Genomic DNA, 14,550 nt, shown 5'->3' on the forward strand with positions numbered 1-14,550 from the left:
GGGGTGGGGGGGGAAGCTGCAAGCCCACCCACCCCCGGAAAATCAGCGAGTATTTGGCGCCACCTGCTGCCCAAGTGGGTTTCTGCATGCGACTGACTATTTCTCAACGTGCCTGGAGGAAGAAGCTAACACCAGGGTCCCCCACCTGGCACTTAGGACATCTTGCTACCCTGAAATCCTTGCTTGTATCTAACCTGGCCCACTTAAGAAAAAAAGATTCCTCTGACACGAGTAGACATCAGAGAGAGAGTTGCCGTGGTCCTTCACCCACTTATTTTGTTCACCCCGCCCAGTCCCGGCGACAGGGATACAACAGTGCACACAGAGCTTGCTGAATCTGGGCTGCGGGGGAAAAGCCACAGCGCACGGCAGAGATCCGGGTGTTATCAGCACATACATGGTACCTGCTGAGTGCACACGGAGACATTGGATGCAGAGACAGTCACAGGGTGATCTCGGGGCTTCGATGGGCAGGGGTTGGGGCCGGGAGAAGCTGGAACAGCCAGGGAGGGAAGTGGAGAGAAAAAAGCATTTCTCAGAGGAGGGAGAGGTCTGCCGTGTCAAATGCAGGTGCGAAGCCAGGTAGGGTGAGGCCTGCATCTGACTTCCCGTGAACACGGGGATTGTCGGGACCTAGACAGCAAGGGCTTTAGTGGGGTGGTGGGGGTGGAGGGTGAGAACCCACGTGGGGCAGTGGGGGTGAGGGGTGAGAGCCAACTTAGGGTGGGTTCAAGAGACCCCGGGAGGACAGTGACTGGAGGTGGCAGGGTCTAGAAGATTCTTTTTGAGGATTTCTCCTATGAAGGGACCAACCAGAGAAATGGCTCACAGCTGGAGGGATACGTGAGGTCGGGAAAAGGCACTCTGAGGAAGAAACGGGTTTCGGAATGCCTTATAGCCCTGCCCATGGAGAGAAAAGAAGGGTGCGGCAGAGAGGGGCCAGTGCTGGAGTCTTGTTCTTGGGTGGGTGGGGAGGACCGGGGTCCAGGACCCAGGGCCACCACACATACAGAAGCGAGGCACCCTCAGTGGGTTTCTCTGGTGCGTGCACACCGAATTCAGCGGACCTTTGCCAGCCGACCACCGGCCGGCACTTCCATGGATGGCACCAAGGGCTGAGCGCTGACCCCGGGCCCCCGAGGGGCACACGGCCGAGTCGTAGCGCACGCCAACAGGTAGCCGGGTGCCTGCTAGAACGCACACTCCGCAGAGGGCTGACGTCTTGGTGGATTGGGCTCCCTTGTGTCCCAAGCACCTAGAATCGTACCTGTGGGCACACTGGCTCCATAGATACCTGCTAACGAATAAACACCTCCTGCAGGCGGGAGCGGGTGTAGGAGTGAATTCTCACAATCGCCCCCCTTGTATCTGCGATTTCAGTGCCCTGCCCTTGTGGTTTCATCACATCCAACGGGCCAACGGCATGCCTCTGGCAAATCAGGTTCACGGCCACGCGCCACAGCCGGGCTGCCTCCGGAGGGAATTCACCCTTTCAGTTCAAGAGCACAGCCTCGCCCCGGGCGGGCTGGCCACCGGCCCTGGTCCACTCGCCGCGCATCTCCCATCTCCAAATCCAGGTTTCACTCATCCCTCCCCCATCTCCCTGCCCCTCCTCACTCCTAGCCGAGGCCCCTTCACCGGGAAGCCATCGGGCGAGATTTGCGCCAGCTCCTGGTACCACCTGTACCTCCTCCAGCCCCTGGGTCCATACCCTCTGTCTGCCTCGGCCCCCATGGCGGCACTGCCCCCTCCTTTCCAGAATACTTTAGGTTCCAGCATGAAATCCCAGCCCCTCTCGCCTCCTCTAGGACTGCACCCTACCACAGCTTCTGCTCTTCTTGGAATCACGTTTCCCCTCTTTCCGGGACCACAATTAGCACTCACACAAGTTGTCATTTCTTCCATCTCCACCCCACCCCCCACCCCCATCTGTTGACTGTTTCTAGTTCCTGCTCCATTTTCCCTTTAAAGCCAAACTCCTTATAAGGATCTCTATCTGTAGTCGCTGCCTCCGCTCATTCTCTCTGGAAGCCCTCCAGGCAGGCATCCCCTGCCCCCAACTCTTGTCGGTTAATGCAATCATCCAGGGTTCGGCAAGCGTTCTGTCAAAGGCCAGGTAATAAAGATCTTTAGGTTTTGCAGGCCACACATCTCGGTTGTAACTCAAAAGCAGCCAAGGGCGATGTATAAACAAATGAGTGTGGCCGTGTTCCAATAAAACTTTATTGACAAAAACAAGTGGGGGGCCGGAGGGAGCCCACGGGCTGTAGCCTGACAATCCCTGCACACTCACTTTCTAGATTTCACTTGCTTGAGCTCTCGGGAGCATTTGGCACATCAGATTCCTCCTTCAGGAAGCGTGTTCTTTATGTCGGTTCCGAGATTTCAGTCACTTTTTTTTTTTTTTTGGTCCCAGGTCTCCGTTTTCAGTCTTCTTGTGTTTTCTACCTACACGTAATCTCGGGGCTTTCAGTATCCTCCATATACTGAGGACTCCACATCTCCAGCTTAGACTCTCCTAGACTCCAGACGTGTATGTCCAGCTCCATTTGGCGCCTCCCCTTGGATGCCCAGTAGACGTCTGGACCTGACTCCAGCCTCTTCCTCCCTCCACCCCCTTTGCCTGCTCTGTGACTGGAGCTCCATCAACCAATTGCTTATAAATTCTTGTCGCTTCTCCTCTCCTCACTCCACATTCAGTTCAGCAAATTCTACCAGTTCCACGTTCGAATGGAGCCCGGAGAGCAAACGCCTCTCGCTGCTCCTCCCACCTGGGCTACACCACCGCTGTGCCTCACTGAGATTACTCAGCCTTCTCTTGGCGGTTTCCTGCTTTCCCCATCTCAGATTCCTCCCAGCACAGCACCCACCACAGCCTTTAAAAAACCCAAGTCAGTCATGCCCGTCGTTTGCCCCAAACCCTCCACGTCTGTCTTCTCATTCCGAGCGACAGCCAGAGCCCTTGAGGGCTCTGGGTGACGCCGCCCAGCTCACTGCTGGGACCCATCTCCCATCACGCCGCCCTTCACGTGCTCCGGGACACACGGGGCTCTTTGTAAATGCCAAGCACCCACGGACCCCAGGACCTTTGCTCTGCTTTCCCTCTTTCTGGAATGTTTTTCCCCCAGAAGGACATGTGATTCTCACCCTGTCCTTCATTTTGGCTCAAGCGGCAGCTTCCCCTTAAATCCTTTCCCAATGACCCTACTTAAAATTCCAAACCTCCCCCTGGCTTGCGCTCTCTACCCCCTCCACCTGCTTCATTTACCACCATCGGCAGGTGTTACTTGTTTTGTGCACCGTTGGCCTTCTTCCCCTAAAATTTAAGCTCGGGTGGCCTCTCTGATCACCGCTTCACTCCCAGACTGAGACCCCCGCCGGGCACAAAATAACAGTTCAATAAACACGCGTCACCGCAAGACCGTAGCCGAATGGACGCACTTGCCCGGGTTTAGTCTGACCCAGCGAAGTTCATCTGAGCTGTGCTCACTGGCTGGTGATGTCAATACATCCTTAACGTCGGTGTTAATTCATGTGGATGTTAATACGCGTCTGGGATGCAGTTACTCAGTGTCCCCAGTTAATGTCCACAGCGGCAATGTTTTCCGGAGCACGCAGACATCTGCCGTGTGATAAATGATGTCTGCGCATCCTCACATTTCCTGCGTCTGCACATTAACTGGAGACTTCCACGCCTCGGCAGTCTGGGGGCTACTAAATGCAGCAGGCCCCGCCCCGGCTCCTCCCACTTCCCCGTGGGAGGCATGCGCCGGGCGGCAATATTTAGCTTTCCCAGCTGGCCCTCCTCGCAGGCTGGAGGCCTGTCGTCTGTCTTTAGAGCTTCATTAGCAAGACGCCTTTCCTCCTCCTTCCCGCCTCCTCCCCCGCACGTGTGGAAAGAGCCTCCTGCACGGGCTGCTGTCTTAACCCGGGGCCACCTACATGAACAAGCTAGTGACCCGGGCGAGCCCCTTCCCTTTGTGGGAACTCAGTTTCTACCAAGTAACCCACGAGGCCCCTTGGGGGTCTCACACCTGCCCACCCCACCACTGCGCTGGGCTTCTCTCTGGACTGACAAACCACCCGCTGGAAGCAGAGAGGCGCAGGATGCTGGCACGGGACGCAGGCCTCCCTAGAGGCCGAGGACCCCGACCGAGAAGACACGTCATTATTATTTTGTCCACCACCTCCTCGGGCGGTTGTGTTCAGCGCCCCCTCCCTCTCCACCCCTCACAGGCTCTCCGGCAGCCTGACTGTCTGCTACCTGCTTTTTGTGTGATCTTGCCGGACCATCTAACCCGGGTCTCGGTTTCCTCATCTGTACAATGGGCTCAAACATTTATAATCTGCCAGCTTCACCGGGCGTTCAGGAGGATAAAGGAGTTCTAAAGGGCTCCGCTGAATACTGGAGACGAATTGAATTCTGTCGTAACACATGACCTCCACGGAGATCTAGAGATAATTTTAAGCAGCGATTTCTGCGTCTTAGCCCGCCGGTCCTCTACTAATTGGCCAAATCAATACCGTAATTCGGGTTGGCCAAAGACCCACTTTGAGGGGGTCTTATGCCGGCATTGGACTGGGGCGGGGGGTGTTGCCGGGAGAGGATGCAAACCGAAGCAGGGCCCGAAACGTCCTGAATCTGAGCTGGGCCCGCCCCGAGGATGCTGGAGAGCATGCCTGTAATTCTGCATCGGCCGCACACCATTTCAGTGGGTCAGGTGCGAACGGCCGAGAGAGCAGGTGTATACTTGGTGACCTCTCCCCCCTACCACCCATGGGTCACTCCCACCCCCGGGCTGGCCCTTTGCCCCTCTGGAGCCCGTACCTTGTAACCCTGGATGTCTCCATTCTGGCTCTCCAGCGGCGGTGGCTCCCATGTCACGTCCAGCTGCGTGGCCGTGGCACCGTGGACAGCCACGTTGCGGGGCGCTGCCGTGGGCACTGGAGGGCGTGAGAGGTCGTGAGTGAGTGGCACAAGTGGGCTTCAGAGAGGAGGAGGTGAGTCGGGGTGTTCTGGGGCCCCAGAATCCCGTATCTCCTCTAGCTGGACTCCTGGGGCTGGAAGGGCAGGTGGGGCTCACCTGCTTCCCCGACAAAGACTTCCTGGGGGGGGCTCGAGGGCCCCTCACCCACGGCATTGTACACACTCATCCGAATCTCATATCGCCGGTGTTTGTTCAGGTCTGCGGGGTGGGGGAGGGGAGAAACACGGAGAAGTCACCATCCCTGCGGGGGACAGCCTGGAGGCTGGAGGCTGTGAAGATGTACCTGTGATTCTAGTTCCTGCCTGAGGGTTCGGGAAGGAAAAGGCAAGGGGTGGGTGGCCGGGGGACGCTGTGCCTCCCCCCCTGGGAGTCGGGACACAGGTCTATGGTTGGCCTCTTGGCCAACGGTGCACACACCAGATACTTCACAGACTGAAAGAGACACTATTAATATTCATGCACTATTAATTAATTAAAGAGACACTATTAATATTCACTGGTGTGAACCAAACTGTTCTCCCTGACACACTGGGCTACCCCCTTTCCTGTCTGTCCTGGGCACACCGGGTCACGGGTCACCCCTTCCCCCCCACGGCAGATGCTTGAAGTTCCCAGCTGCCCAGTCCCCATCAAACAGCTCTTCACACAAGGGGCTCAGCCCTCAGGGAAGGGGCTAATCTATCGGATGTGAATTCTGGGCTAAGAAACACTGTGTTTTTGCTAAGTTTGGGGGTCCTGGGGGGAGATGCCTGGACAGAAGCTGGGAGACAGGGGCAGCTGCGGGAGAGTGGGCCCCGACACCCAGGCTGGGATGCGCCACCCCTGCTGGGGGTGAGGCCACAAGGTTCTCCCACTGCTGTCCCTGGGCCCCCTGCTTCGGGTCGGTGGTGGTGGTGGGGGGAGTTCTGCCTCTTGCCTGGAATGTGGGTGTGGGGGGGGTCACCCTAAGTTAACTGGCCATGAAGCCATTGGCTGAGGAAGGAAGGGTAAGGACAACATAGTCTCACGCTTTGCTTCACGTGGAGCACGGAGCTCCCCTGCCCAAGCTCTGGGCCTTTGATGGGAGAACCGTGCACTTCAGAAGGAGAGCGAGAGGGGTTAGCTCGGTGGGTTGAACGTCCGACTTCGGCTCACCATTCGTTGAGTTTAAGCCTTGCGTCAGACTCTGTGCTGACGGCTCAGAGCCTGGAGCCTGCTTCGGATTCTCTGCACCCCCCCTCTCTCTCTGCCCCTTCCTCGCTCGTGCCTCTGCTCTCTCTCTCTCTCTCTTAAAAATAAATAAAAGCTAAAAAAATTTTTACTATACGTGCTGCTGAAACGAGCACATTAAAAATTTTTGAGAAGGAGAGTAAGGAACGTTCCCAGGTCCCCGGGGGGAAAGTGGGGGTTCTGCTCGGTCTGGAGGTGGGGGTCAGCCTGAAACACAGAGCTGTGCAGGGAAGTGCCGTCCACGGGCCAAGGTGGGTGGTAGTGACCCACCATCCAAGCAGCAGACCGAGAGCTCCCCCCATGGACCTCCTGTCACCCCGCTGGTCCCCCCACGGCACACAAGACCAGAGCCATTCCCTCTGTCCTTCTGCACCCGATGGAGGACGCCTCCCTGGTAACCCTCTAGCTTTTGTGTGTTTCCGGAAAGTCACACGTGCTCGGGGGGCTCCTATTCTTCAAGGAGCCTGAGGCGGGCACACCATTCAGCCGGTGGTCAGGTGTCCTCCCCAGAGGCCCCGCTCCCCGTCCCTGTGGGAGGCGTGGGCCCCGTTCTGGAGCCGCCATGCAGGGAGACTTACTGTCCAGCTCGTACTGTGTGAGGCTGGGCCGGCTCAGGTTCCGCATGGAGTACATGGCTACGGGGTGGGAGGCGGAGGGGGCCAGAAGGAGACAGCAGACAGAGGAGGTTAGTACACACAGCCCGCTCCACAGAGAGCCCGATTAGAGGGGCGGGATGGGGAGGGGGCCAGGCAGCACACGTGCACAGAGACCAGGGGTCTCTGGGTTCCTGACGGTGGGTTAGGGGCCCCAGACAGGTGTGAGAGAGGGTGTGCACGAGGCCAGGGGACACGGGACACCGCGAGCCCCTTGGAGCCCAGCACCCCTCGGGGCAGCTCTGGGGGACCCTCCAACCCAACTCGCTCCCTTGTGTAAGGCGGGACTGCAGGACCACCGTGAGAGAGCGGTGTTGTTAGTTTCCTCCTATGAACCAGAAACCATTTTACGACCAGGAAATATGACTGTATCATCCTCAGGCATATAAAAATCACAACCACAAGCACATGTCTGCAAAAACGTTAAGAAAACAGCGCCAGCCGTTGGATCAGCTACTTCCGAGTTTTTCTAATGATATTCCTTTGCTACACGTTCATTTTGTTGTCTGCTAACACTTGCTAGAAGACAAGGCACAAAAGGTTTAAGAGAATAATGGGAGAACACCTTACATGCTCCATTCCTCACCCACCTGCCTGGGGACCCAAATCCCGCCTCCCCCAACCCCCACCCCCCCAGACTCGTCTCTCTCCTGCCCGCTCCCCTGCCCCGCCGTGAGCCGGTCACAGAGCTGCCCATGGCACATTATCTCCCATCCTTGCCCTCAATGCCATCCCGAGCCGGCCGCCTCGGCCGCAGACTCCTGCCTTCCCTCTGTGATTACATTAGCCTTTAACCGGCAACCCTGCTTCTGGTCCTCCATGGCCAGCCATCGCCCTCCTGGCACCAAAGTCACCTTCCTAACCCAAAGGGCAAGAGTTCCCAGGCTTGTGAGTCTCCCTGGGATTCACACCAGGCTCCTGGCCCTTTCCTTTCCCGCCGCCAGAGGCAGGCTGGATGCTGAGGACCCCAGGACAGAAGAGTGACCTCCCCGAGGCAACAGAGGGGGCCACACTGCTGCTTCTTGGGGTGAGCGCTGGTTCCCCTGGAATACGTGCTCCCAGGCTGTCTTGCCGACCATCTAAGACATTTATTGCCGAGTCTATTTCTTGAGCACCAGCTCTGCAAACTCGGAGAGGGCAGGGACCTCTATCTTGTTCACTGATGTGTGCCCCCAGGGTCTGAGGGCATGCAGAAGGTGCTTAACAAATCCCCCGTGAGGAAAGGGACGATGGTGGGGTGGGAGGAGAGGCACACACAGGAGAGGGCGGCAGGGTTTGGGTCACAGTTGAGTCCAGGAAGCTGCGAGCTTCAGCAGGGAGGGGAGTGTGCCCGCCCGTGTGTCCCCTGACCCCTGTGGATGCCACTCACAGGTAAGTTCCGCCCACTTGGCCCCTGGGTTGTTGATGCCCCGAAGTGTGAAGCCCCTCAGCCCCTCGTAGAGCAGCTCCCGGTACCGGATCCGGAAGCCCAGCAGGATGCCGTTGATCTTGTCCTCTGCTGGTGGCTGCAAGGAAGGGGGTGCGGAATGGGGGTGGGGTGGGGGCAAGGAACTCCACTCTGCTCCTCCCTCCCTCCCCATCCTGCCCCTTGTGACCACAGAGCAGAGACGGAGTCTCCACCAGGGAAAGGATCACAAGGACACCGAGCATTTTTAATTTACAAAGCAGTGAGGTGGTTTCATCTCTGCGATACTCCCTGTGACACTGGCAGGGAAGGACTGGGGTCGCCAAGCCATTCCCATTCTCGGAGCAGGAAGGCGAGGCTCAGAGAGGGTAAGGAACTCGTCCAAGGTCACACAGCATCGTTGGGCTCTTTCACAGACTGTTCCTTGCCTAGGGTCACCCTCACATAGCACCAGCCTGCCTAGCCGGGTGGCCCCTCCACGTGCCACCTGACCAGCGTTTCCTGGGAGTCGTCTCCCTGTTCTTGTACATGAATAAGCGTTAGAGCTCCCGCGTGCGCCCCTGCTCCTCCTTTTATCATTTTTCTCCTTTGCTTTCCGCTCCCATCCACAGCTGAGCTGGAGAACAGGCTCCAGGAGAAGGTGGAAGCTACTTTTTATGATACCTCTTTTTAAAAGCCTGCTGAAATGGTTCAGCTTTTTATTAGCTCCTTAATTGCCTCCCTGGCTGCTGCTGGCACCTCCCTGCCCCCTCCACCAGGAAGGCCCGGATCTCTGCCAGCCTTGTCCTGGCTTCCAGCTGCACAAGGTCATTTTTCACTTAAGGGAGCGTCCTCTTCCAGGGAGGCCTCGGGCTGGGGAGCGGTTGGGGCCCCTTCTTGTTTCTTCAAGGGGCTTCCCATGGCGGGGACTGCAGGTGGACAGAAGTTGGGGCCTGCCCCGTCTGATCCCCCAAAGCAGAGACGGGGGTTTGCTGCTTTGGGGCCTCTGTGGGTAAGCTGCCGAGTCTAGAGCCTGGACTCTGGAGCATACGGGGGGTCCTGCGGGCACATACGGCCAGCCTGGTCTCTAAGCTGTATCCTGTGGTCTTCCTCCGGCCATGGCAGGACAACAGTGCCCGCCAGGGAGCGGGAAACTGGGGGGGGGGGAGGAGTGGAGGAAGAGGGTTCTATGTACCTGGACAATGGGTTCCTGTTCACTGCGACAGGAGAGTGGTCCTGGGGTTCAGGAGAGGGGTTCAGGCTGGGCATGCACACCTGTGTTTAGCTTCTCAATCGGGAATCCCTTCACGGACAGTGACCGCATTTCATGGAGACTCTGGGGGCCCTGAAGCCCCATGCACTTTTCTATTCCAGGACTGGCAGACCTAAGGGCACTAAACCTGACCCTGCCACTGACTAGCTGTGTGACCGGGGGCCATTGGTGTCGCTTCCCTGAGAACTGGGTCCTCATCTGCAGAAGGGGATTGAAGGAGCATCCACCCGAGACGATTATCTGGAGAGGTGGGATGAGTGGCAGGCACATCTGTGCACCATACCTGCCATCGGATCAGCACGGAGGTGGTGGTGTGGGGTGTCACCGAGACAATGGTGGGAGCCTCATCGGGGGCTGGGGAGAGAGACAGACAAGTGAGCTCTGGGGGCTGGAGGTTTAGGTCCCCCGGGAGGCCACAGGGACCAGATTCTTCTGCGCGTGTGGACGGAGAGGGGCTGGAGCCCTGACCCCAGTCTGAACCCAAGAGCCCAGAGGCCCCTCCTCTTTGTCCCTGGAGCCACAGGCTCCTTACACGGTTGTCGCTGAGGCCTCCCCCAAACCCCCTCCTTCACTGGGTTTCCGGGGTCGGCCATGAGCTTGGGGACATCCGAGAAGGAAAACGTTAGGATGCCGGTTGGCATGGGTGCCTGAGCCCGTGGCAAAGGTCCCTCTGGCTCAAACCTCCCTGGGACTCTGTCCAGGGAGCCCGACAAAGGGCCTCCCATCTTGGAGGCCCCTCCCCTCGGAAGGGAACACCAGTGCCCAGGAAGGGCCAGTGTGCCAAGAGAAAGAGATCCGAGTGGGGGGGCACTGACCGGCCTGCAGAGTGGTCAGCGGCTCCGACTCCTCGCTGAACTCGCTGTCCCCAATGTCATTGGTCGCCTTCACTCGGAACTTGTAGGATGTGAAGGGCTTGAGTCTATGGGGGCAATCAGGTTCAGTGAACAGAGGTATCCCCTAATGCCTCACCCCACCATCCCTGAATGGGGAAAGGGGGCCAGAGGGTGCTGATCCGTTACACAGACGGGAACGTCGAGGCTCCAAGAGAAGGTCTGCTACAGCAGACGAGCAGGGCCCAGGGGTTCCGATCCCAGCCTGGGTGTGGTCTTACCGGCAGCCCCGCTTCTAAGTCATAGGTCCCTGGGGGGCTCTGTCCTCACATCGCCTACCTCATAGGCATCAAGCTGCCATGAGAGCACTGATAACCCTCCCAGCAAACTCCTCCCATGAGAAATGCCATCTCTTTCTAGAATTTAGTAAATTTAGGAAGGGTCAGGGGTCTCAAGAGTTAATCAGAGCTTCATCTCAATAAGCCCCGTTCCTCTTCCAGGCAAACGTCTTCCTTTTTGATTTACTGGGGGCAGGGAGTGAGGAGGAAAGTCTTGCTCAAAACTCTTGGTCACGTCAACCGGAATATAAAAAATACGACCCGCTGGGAATTAAACTGAAGCCGGAAGTTCGGAGCAAGCTCCACTCCCCTATTACAGACGGAGAGGGAAATGCGGTCTGGCGGGTAGGAGTCGGTAATGAAGGCTGGCAAGCGCCTGGCTAAGGGGGCTTCCAGGCTCCAGAAATAGATAATTAAGAGGCAGCCCTAACAGGGCTCCAGAGAGCAGGGAGGGAGGTTAGGACGGAGCTGGAGGCGGGATCCTGGGAGGTGCAGGCTGTGGGAGACATCTGGGGGTGGGCAGGCTCCAGGCGTGCTCAGGACCCCCTCCCCCCCTGCCCCCCACCCCCACCCCCCAGGAACCACCCCGGTGCTGTCTGGGTGGGAAGGGCTGGAGCAGAGACGCTGGAGGACCCGGGCCTCACCTGTCCACCACGAAAGCAGAGGCGTTGTGGCTCACGGAGGCTGAGTGCAACGCCCACCTGCCACTGGGCAGCTCGCGGGTCTGGACAGTGTAATAGCGCACAGGGGACAGCCCGTCGCTTCCCGGCTCCCAGGACAGCAGCACGCTGCGGGCCTTCACGTCCTCCTGCTGTACCACCGGCTTACTGGGGGGCTGTGGGCGGTCTGGGAGTCGGCGGAGGAGGGTAGAAGCAGGTGAGTCAGCAGGAGGGGGTAGGGGGCGTGAGCTCTCCCAGGGAAGGGAAGGAGGTGCTCTGGGCTCAGGCCTGATGGCCACTGCTCTACCCCTCTCCATATGCACACAGGTCCCAACAGCCGGCACCCTGGCTCCTGGCCCATGACCTGCCCTCAGGCCGCGAGAGGCCTGGGTGCCTGGGAATTCACATCCCCTGAGGGCAGCCTGGTAAGCGAGGAGGTATGAACACCCAGCTCCTGTGCTCCCCGCCCCCCCAGAGCTGAGATGGGGCCTGCGCTGGCCCCGGTTGATGGGACCGAGCTGCCTGGGTGGGGCTCTGCTGTCGGCCCTGCCCCAGCTCGGCTTTCTTCTCACTGCCCGGGACCTCCTGCAGAGTCCTCAGCCTCAGCACTCTGGCATTTGAGGCCGATGGTTCTGGGGCCTGGAGCCGTCCCATGGACTGTAGATGCCAGTCACAGCTCCCTGTTAGGTGTGACAGTGTCTCCAGACATTGCCAACGTTCCCAGGGGGGCAACGCAGTCCCCTGTTGAGACCCTCTGTCCTACTGGTTTTTCCTGGGGACACGGTCTAATGAACCACTTTCACAGGAATCTGGGTCCCAGCCTGCTTCAGGGAAACCCGACCTCAGGAGAGGCACCAGCTCAGGGCCTCAGGCCGATGAGCCCCTCCTCCCCCCAACTGGACACCATCTTTGTTGCGGGGAGGGGAGAGGGGAAGGAAGCTGGTCTCACCAACCCTCCCTCTGCTGAGGCAGAGCGCGAGCCTTGGAAGGGGAACTCCCAGCTCAGCTTCTAGAAGTCCCCTAGAGCCCTCGCTGACCGGACATCAGAGATTTGAGCCCACTTTCCACTCCAGGTGAGGGCAATGTGGCTCTTAACTAGCTGATCCCCAGCCGCCCGCTAGGACAGGATGGGAACGCCTGGGTTGGCTGGGACTCCCCCTTGGCTGCCCCCAGGCCGCCCCAGCCCCAGTGGGCAGTCACCTCTCTTCTCAGTGGTCACCACCAAGGCCTCGGCGGCCTCCCCCCAGCCCTTGCGGGTCTGGGCAGTGATGCGGAACAGGTAGACGGACTCTGGCTTGAGGCCGGTGGCCGTGTACTGGCGGGCGCTGGGCGCGAGCACCTCCACTGTGGCCGTGTTGGCCGTGGTGGCGTTGAGCCGGTGTGTCACCTGGTAAGCTGCAGGAAGAAAGGACATGGGCTGTGTTGGGAAGCAGGGCAGCCGTCCCCAGTGCCCCGAGATGCGGTTGTTCCTTCCTTGCCACCACGATGTCTGCACCTGGGCTACCTTGGCTGTGGTTCGTCTGCGTGAAGCCCTCTCGGTCATTCTTGTGTCCTCAGCTCCCACTTGGGGAGTGTGACTGTGGGGGACACTCTATACGTAGAGTCTGACCCCCATAACAGCTTCAGGCGAGGAAACTGATGCTTGGAGAGGGCCAGACCACCTGCTAGGAAGTGACTGAGGGGAGTTCAGCCTCATGGCTTTCCGGGCACGTGCCCTTCCTGGTCTCCACGCTGCCTTCTGAGACGCAGCATTCCTCTGGGACAGGCACCGCGGGACGCCAGGCCTGAGAGCCCCGGAAGCGGCCCGGGTCGTGCAATCCATCATTCTACAGGTGCAGGGGCTGAGGCTGTGGAGGGATCCGTCCTGCTCGAGTTCACGCAGCTGCTGACTTCAACCCTGTGAGTCTTCCCCCGCCGAGGGGCTGCGCGTGTGTGTTAGGGGAGGAATCTTGACTGCGAAATGGTGCTACAGATCTGTAGTCTCCCTCCTCTGGGCCTTAGGTCGGAAATGGCTGTGCTGAGCTGGCCAGTGCTCCCTCACCTGGCCACACTTACAAATAGCAGCTGAGGTTTACCAGATGGCTGGCGTCGTGGGGTATTTGGGGGCATAAAGCTAATGAATGGTATTTAAGGAACCTGAACCTTGACCATGCCCGCCAAATGATATTTCTTTTTTTTTCCAAAAATTTTTAATGTTTATTTATTAAAAAATTTTAAATGTTTTTATCTATGTTTGAGAGAGAAAGAGAGAGAGAGACAGAGAGACAGAGTGTGAACAGGAGATGGGCAGAGAGAGAGGGAAACATAGAATCTGAAACACACTCCAGGCTCTGAGCTGTCAGCACAGAGCCTGACGTGGGGCTCAAACCCACGAACCATGAGATCATGACCTGAACTTAGGGTTAGTCAGACGCTTAACCAACTGAGCCACCCAGGCACCCCTTAACGTTTATTTATTTTTGAGAGAGAGATGGAGTACGAATGGGGGGGAGCAGAGAGAGAGAGGGGGGGAGACACAGAATCTGAAGCAGGCTCCAGGCTCTGAGCTGTCAGCACAGAGCCCAACGTGGGGCTCGAACTCACGGACTGTGAGATCATGACCGGAGCCAAAGTTGGATGCTTAACCGACTGAGCCACCCAGGCGCCCCAAAATATTTCTAATGGGAGAAATAAAACTCAAAATCCTTCTTGAGGAGACGTGGACACTTCCTGGGCCACTCTTCCTTTGGCCTCCTTTACACCTTCTGCCTCCTCCTTCGACCTGTAGCCGGGGCACAGGAGAGGGTATGGGCTTACCAAGAATGATGCCATTGGGGGCAGCGGGGGGCTGCCAGATCAGCCGCACGGATGTGGTCCTCACCTCTGGGAACAGGATGCCCATGGGCGGTCCAGGGACTGCAGGGCACAAAGGAGAAGCAGGTGACGGTGTAGCCGTCCAGCTCCAGTGGAACAGGTGGGCGGGGCCGCGGAGGAAGGGGACACTCAGCCCAATGAGCTTTTGTGGAGTATGTGGCTCGGAGTTCCGTGAAGGGACACAAAGATGCTACCGGTGAGGTTTCTACCCTGAAAACAGGCCTTATTTGGCAGAACTGGAAGGGACCAGGCTCCAGCTTCCTTTTTAGCTGTGTCCGGGTACATGTGCACATATACGGACACACAGGATTGCCCTCAAAACAGGGTCAGGGGGCCTGGTCCTGGGTCTGTGCTTCAGAAGAT

At 58.3% G+C, this 14,550-nt stretch overlaps 1 protein-coding gene and 1 long non-coding RNA gene across 4 annotated transcripts in view; one reads left to right on the plus strand and one right to left on the minus strand.

Moving 5' to 3' along the window:
- The window catches only part of SDK2 (sidekick cell adhesion molecule 2), a 138,885-nt gene that overhangs the window by 31,191 nt on the left and 93,144 nt on the right, over window positions 1–14,550 (minus strand). Inside the window, exons 27-35 of one of the 2 annotated variants that reach the window (XM_040452278.1) lie at window positions 14,131–14,229; window positions 12,535–12,729; window positions 11,320–11,521; window positions 10,323–10,426; window positions 9,791–9,861; window positions 8,220–8,355; window positions 6,776–6,832; window positions 5,085–5,186; window positions 4,829–4,944 (exon numbers count right to left, since the gene is read on the minus strand). In XM_040452278.1, the coding sequence (XP_040308212.1) occupies window positions 4,829–4,944; window positions 5,085–5,186; window positions 6,776–6,832; window positions 8,220–8,355; window positions 9,791–9,861; window positions 10,323–10,426; window positions 11,320–11,521; window positions 12,535–12,729; window positions 14,131–14,229 (1,082 nt within the window). The remainder of the gene's footprint in view (window positions 1–4,828; window positions 4,945–5,084; window positions 5,187–6,775; window positions 6,833–8,219; window positions 8,356–9,790; window positions 9,862–10,322; window positions 10,427–11,319; window positions 11,522–12,534; window positions 12,730–14,130; window positions 14,230–14,550) is intronic. The other variant, XM_040452279.1, reaches the window with a different exon arrangement.
- The window catches only part of LOC121015375 (uncharacterized), a 34,344-nt gene continuing 31,229 nt past the window's right edge, over window positions 11,436–14,550 (plus strand). Inside the window, exons 1-3 of one of the 2 annotated variants that reach the window (XR_005783801.1) lie at window positions 11,436–11,551; window positions 11,662–11,759; window positions 13,100–13,233. This is a non-coding gene — a long non-coding RNA (uncharacterized LOC121015375). Of the gene's footprint in view, window positions 11,552–11,661; window positions 11,760–13,099; window positions 13,574–14,550 lie in introns of those variants that run through there. The other variant, XR_005783800.1, reaches the window with a different exon arrangement.

Source organism: Herpailurus yagouaroundi, unplaced genomic scaffold, assembly GCF_014898765.1.
Source record: "Herpailurus yagouaroundi ecotype Mexico unplaced genomic scaffold, PumYag 206, whole genome shotgun sequence".
Classification (NCBI taxonomy): Eukaryota; Metazoa; Chordata; class Mammalia; order Carnivora; family Felidae; genus Herpailurus; species Herpailurus yagouaroundi.